This window comes from Miscanthus floridulus, chromosome 7 (assembly GCF_019320115.1).
Source record: "Miscanthus floridulus cultivar M001 chromosome 7, ASM1932011v1, whole genome shotgun sequence".
Lineage (NCBI taxonomy): Eukaryota > Viridiplantae > Streptophyta > Magnoliopsida > Poales > Poaceae > Miscanthus > Miscanthus floridulus.
In genome coordinates, this window is record NC_089586.1 from 13,813,829 (window position 1) to 13,819,153 (window position 5,325).

At 48.6% G+C, this 5,325-nt stretch overlaps 1 protein-coding gene across 1 annotated transcript; it reads left to right on the plus strand.

The window, feature by feature from the left end:
• The first annotated feature begins 616 nt into the window (after positions 1-616).
• On the plus strand, positions 617-4,651 carry LOC136462616 (luminal-binding protein 2). The gene is made up of 8 exons (XM_066461690.1): positions 617-800; positions 1,558-1,825; positions 1,922-2,136; positions 2,227-2,469; positions 2,890-3,369; positions 3,469-3,623; positions 3,721-3,803; positions 3,892-4,651. Exons 1-8 carry the CDS (start codon positions 752-754, stop codon positions 4,388-4,390), a joined length of 1,992 nt encoding a protein of 663 aa, XP_066317787.1. The 5' UTR covers positions 617-751; the 3' UTR covers positions 4,391-4,651.
• The last annotated feature ends 674 nt before the right edge of the window (positions 4,652-5,325 follow it).

Here is a 5,325-nt window from a genome sequence, read left to right on the forward strand (position 1 = left end):
AGTTGGCCAAATTCGGTTTAAACCGAATTTTCAATTCGGAATATTTTAAATTAAAAGTAGAAAAGTAGAAAACGGTCGAAAAATGTCTAAACCGTTTTCTACTTTTACATTTGAAATACGAAACATCTGAAATGCGAAAGCGAAAACGGTAAAGTCGGACAAGAAAATGCGGATTCGATCGGATTAAATATAAAAAACGATGCGGTTCGGTTCGGGATATTTCCGTTCTGTTTTCATCCTTACTCAGAACCGCCTAGTACAGGGTTTTTTCTTAAAAAAAAAAAGAGGAGGAGACCCTGTGGTGGAGCCCATAGGTCAGTTGCCTCACTGGTAGCAGGAGGACGCGGTTCCCGACCACTCGGAGCAGGGGAGCCCGGCCGCCCCCGCCACGCGACCCAACCAATGGCGCGACTCCGCGCGGTCCGAGGCCATCGGGGCCGTCGGATGGGCGTGACGGACGGCCGCGGCTGGCCCAGCACAGAGACCCTCGCGATTGGCTCGGGCGTCCACGCGTCCGGCTCCTACTGGTCCAGGTCGGACTGGTGACGTCCCGGCCGACGCGACGGGCGCCGCGAGATCCCGAGCCACCCGAGTTTAAAACCCGTCCCCGTCTCTCCACCACCTCCATCAGACAGACTCGACTCGACAGCCAGCAGTTCGAAACCAAGGATCGATCCAGGAGCTTCCAGAAGGCGAGGAGGAGGAGAGGGGGATCGCGTGCAGCGTTGAGGTGGTGCTGGTGTTGCCGGCCATGGATCGGGTTCGCGGATCCGCGTTCCTGCTCGGCGTCCTGCTCGCAGGTACCTACCATGCGATCCCATCGTCTCGTGCGGTTCGGTTTCTCTGAGGTTTTTGTTTGTTTGTTTGTTTGTTTTATATTATTGTGAGATGTGAGATGAGATCTCTGGGGCTGGGGTTAGATTTGATAGTGCCCTGAGATGGCTCGAGCTCGATCTGCGTTTGATATTATGTTCGGATCATGAATTGAGGAGCGGGTGCTAGCGATGACGGGACACCGTAGAGTGTTCATGTGATCTAATATTTAGACTGTTTCTAGGTAGTATTTCCTTGATCTAATTGGTAAGTACCCATCCGAGACCAAGGGATGCAGTTGATGCAGTTTTTTTATCTCTCCCCCTGAAACTGAGTAACGTTCACTCCGACTGAGTCCACACATTAGCTAGCGGTTTCAGACTTCATTTCATAGGCTTCATTACTGCCTCGATCTGTGATTGGTTCGGTCAGGATCATGGTATTAGAAGAGAATGTAATGGTACGGAGCAGACTGTGTGATTCTCATTTCATGTCCTAAACATCCAGTTATTAAATTTATAATTTATAATTGAACTAAATGTAGGTGTCTAGTTTTTTTTTATATAGATTAGATTACCTGAAGCATCCAGGTTCAGTGCAATTATTATAGTGTGTTTGAATTGACTCTTTACTGATGTTAATGCTGCCTCAATTACATTTCATTTGCTGCTGTATATGTGCTGGTGACTTCAGGGATAAACATGATCAGTGTCGCTTAATCATTATTCTTCTGTATATATGCAGGATCCCTGTTCGCGTTTTCAGTTGCTAAGGAGGAGACCAAGAAGCTCGGGACCGTGATCGGTATCGATCTCGGTACCACCTACTCCTGTGTCGGTGTGTACAAGAATGGTCATGTCGAGATCATCGCCAATGACCAGGGTAACCGTATCACACCCTCATGGGTTGCCTTCACCGATAGCGAGAGGCTCATCGGTGAGGCTGCCAAGAACCTGGCAGCCGTCAACCCTGAGAGGACCATCTTTGACGTCAAGCGTCTCATCGGAAGAAAGTAATACCCCTCTCGCACAGTTACTTCTATCGTATTTCTTCTTGCTGTGGATTATGTCTGGTGTCCTAACTCCTAACTGTAATGCCCATTGTTTAGGTTTGAGGACAAGGAAGTCCAGAGGGACATGAAACTTGTTCCCTACAAGATTATTAACAAGGATGGCAAGCCCTACATTCAGGTCAAGATCAAGGATGGGGAGAACAAGGTCTTCAGTCCCGAGGAGATCAGTGCCATGATTCTTGGCAAGATGAAGGATACTGCTGAGGCGTACCTTGGCAAGAAGATCAACGATGCTGTCGTCACTGTCCCTGGTTAGTAACTGAACGATTCTGCTGGTTACCTCTAGTGGTTGTTATGTAAAAATGTGGTGGCTGACTTCTTTATGTTGTGTCTTTTTGCAGCGTACTTCAATGATGCGCAGAGGCAGGCAACCAAGGATGCCGGTGTTATTGCCGGCCTCAATGTTGCTAGGATCATCAATGAGCCAACTGCTGCTGCTATTGCCTACGGTTTGGACAAGAAGGGTGGCGAGAAGAACATCCTTGTCTTTGACCTTGGTGGTGGTACTTTTGATGTCAGTATCTTGACCATTGACAACGGTGTCTTTGAGGTGCTGGCCACCAACGGTGACACCCATCTTGGAGGTAAGAGAATTTTCTCATTAAAGCTTTCTAGCTATCCGATGCACTTAGGCAATACAATACTTCTGCTTATTGTACTATCACCTTATTGTCTGATGATGATGCTGTTGACATGGATTAAAAGCATGATGATGCCATATATTCATAGGATTCATTGATCTGAATCTGAATGGCTATGGTGCCAGATATATTGATAGAATTGCACAGGCTGTCTGCATTCAAGTTTATGATGCGTGCACTTTTTTTAGATGAATGGATTCATCATCCATACCTTGAATCTGCACTGTATATTTACTTGTCATTAGGAGTTACATGGACACACTTGCTTTTACTGTTGATATATTTCATGCATAATCACATTTCCTGTGAGCTAACACTGTTACGTGCCTATTTATGACTGAACTGTATCATCTCTTCATTCAGGTGAGGACTTTGACCAGAGGATCATGGAGTACTTCATCAAGTTGATCAAGAAGAAGTACAGCAAGGACATCAGCAAGGACAACCGTGCTCTTGGAAAGCTGAGGAGGGAAGCTGAGCGTGCCAAGAGAGCCCTCAGCAACCAGCACCAGGTCCGCGTTGAGATCGAGTCCCTCTTTGATGGGACTGATTTCTCGGAGCCGCTGACCCGTGCCAGGTTTGAGGAGCTGAACAACGATCTGTTCCGCAAGACCATGGGCCCTGTTAAGAAGGCCATGGAGGATGCTGGCCTTCAGAAGAGCCAGATCCACGAGATTGTCCTGGTTGGTGGAAGCACCAGGATTCCCAAGGTCCAGCAGCTCCTGAGGGACTACTTTGATGGCAAGGAGCCCAACAAGGGTGTCAACCCTGATGAGGCTGTTGCCTTTGGTGCTGCGGTGCAGGGAAGCATCTTGAGCGGCGAGGGTGGTGATGAGACCAAAGGTTCGGCTCATGTTTTTGTGCTCTTTCCCTACTGCTAGCTCGGTTTTTTGTAAGTCATCATCATCTTGCTTACATAAGCGTGATTTTGGCTTGATGCAGATATCCTCCTCCTTGATGTGGCTCCGCTCACCCTGGGTATTGAGACTGTCGGTGGAGTCATGACCAAGTTGATCCCAAGGAACACTGTCATCCCGACCAAGAAGTCGCAGGTGTTCACCACCTACCAGGACCAGCAGACCACTGTCTCCATCCAGGTAATGACGTGCAGCCTGCTCTCTGCTCTCTACTGTGATCTCTTCCACCAGCTGTGGGATTGGTAGTAATGACCTGTTTTGTCGGTGATCCATACAGGTCTTCGAGGGTGAGCGCAGCATGACCAAGGACTGCCGTCTTCTCGGCAAGTTCGACCTCTCTGGCATTCCACCAGCTCCAAGGTGCGTTGCTGCTACTACCCTCTTTTTGTTGAACCAATCATAATCCAGTGTTGTCTGACCAATGCTACTTTGTGAACGAATTCTGCAGGGGCACTCCCCAGATTGAGGTGACCTTCGAGGTGGATGCCAACGGTATCCTGAACGTGAAGGCGGAGGACAAGGGCACCGGCAAGTCGGAGAAGATCACGATCACGAACGAGAAGGGCCGCCTGAGCCAGGAGGAGATCGACCGCATGGTGCGGGAGGCGGAGGAGTTTGCGGAGGAGGACAAGAAGGTGAAGGAGCGGATCGACGCCCGGAACCAGCTGGAGACGTACGTGTACAACATGAAGAACACGGTGGGCGACAAGGACAAGCTCGCCGACAAGCTGGAGGCGGAGGAGAAGGAGAAGGTGGAGGAGGCCCTCAAGGAGGCGCTGGAGTGGCTGGACGACAACCAGTCGGCCGAGAAGGAGGACTACGAGGAGAAGCTCAAGGAGGTGGAGGCCGTGTGCAACCCCATCGTCTCGGCCGTGTACCAGCGGTCGGGTGGCGCCCCTGGCGGTGACTCCGAGGGTGGCGTCGACGACGACCACGACGAGCTGTAGATGGTGGTGACGTGGAGTGACGGGAGCCAAGCCAAATTTTGTAATGGTGGTTAGGGTGGGAGGGGCATCTGGTGGGTGACTCTGGACGGTGGGTTTCATCTCTGCGGACAAAAACTAATCTTCGTGCTGCTCTGCCATTAGCCGTGCTGAGCGTAGAACTGTTTTTTATTTTTATTTTTTTCTACTTCCTTGCGATTGTTCTTGTTATAGAGGATTTGCATTGGAATTTTATGTGAAAAAGAAGATGCACTTTGAAGACTTGTGTTTCCCTTTTCTATTCCTAGTTAATAATGGTAATGAAATGGTGCAAAATAGATTGCTCCGCGCCTCAGCCAAGCCGAGAGAAAAAAAATGTGCTTGACTGCTTTTGTGATGGGTACTACAATCTGCTTGGGCCTCAACGCTAGCCCATGAGGAGGAGAGGAGATGAGATTGGGGCCTCTGATGAGGTGGCCCAGGCGAATTGATCTGGAAACTGAACGGGGCTGTCTTTGTTCTGGGCTGGGCTAGGCTAGTTGAAATTCTTCGACGTTCGAGTTGATAGTAGTTTGCCGTCAACAAGAAACACAACGATATTCCCTCAATATATATGCTTGTATTATATACATGCATTCGTCAACCTCTCCATGCATGTCTCCGGGCTTGCTCACTTCATTTTCTAGTCATTGTTGTAGGTCACTCTGGCAGCGTCCTAATTTTGACCGAACTTTTACACCCAGTATCTACGATATCAAATATGTTTCGTTAATTAAATTAAATTTATTCATGAAGTATGTGTTGATCCTAGATATTGCGTTAGATGCTAATATAGTTTCCTGTGAACTTGGTAAAAAAAAAGTTAGGAAAAATAGATCGATTCAGAGCAAAACTAGATACAATTTAGAACGGAAAGTTGATGGTCGGTCCTGCTAGCTCCTAGCTGAGTCCCACACGCA

Coding starts and splice junctions, on each gene's coding strand:
- LOC136462616 (XM_066461690.1), top strand. CDS start 752: ATGGATCGGGTTCGCGGATCCGCGTTCCTGCTCGGCGTCCTGCTCGCA. Junction 801..1,557: donor GCTCGGCGTCCTGCTCGCAG/GTACCTACCATG, acceptor GTATATATGCAG/GATCCCTGTTCGCGTTTTCA. Junction 3,370..3,468: donor GGGTGGTGATGAGACCAAAG/GTTCGGCTCATG, acceptor GGCTTGATGCAG/ATATCCTCCTCCTTGATGTG.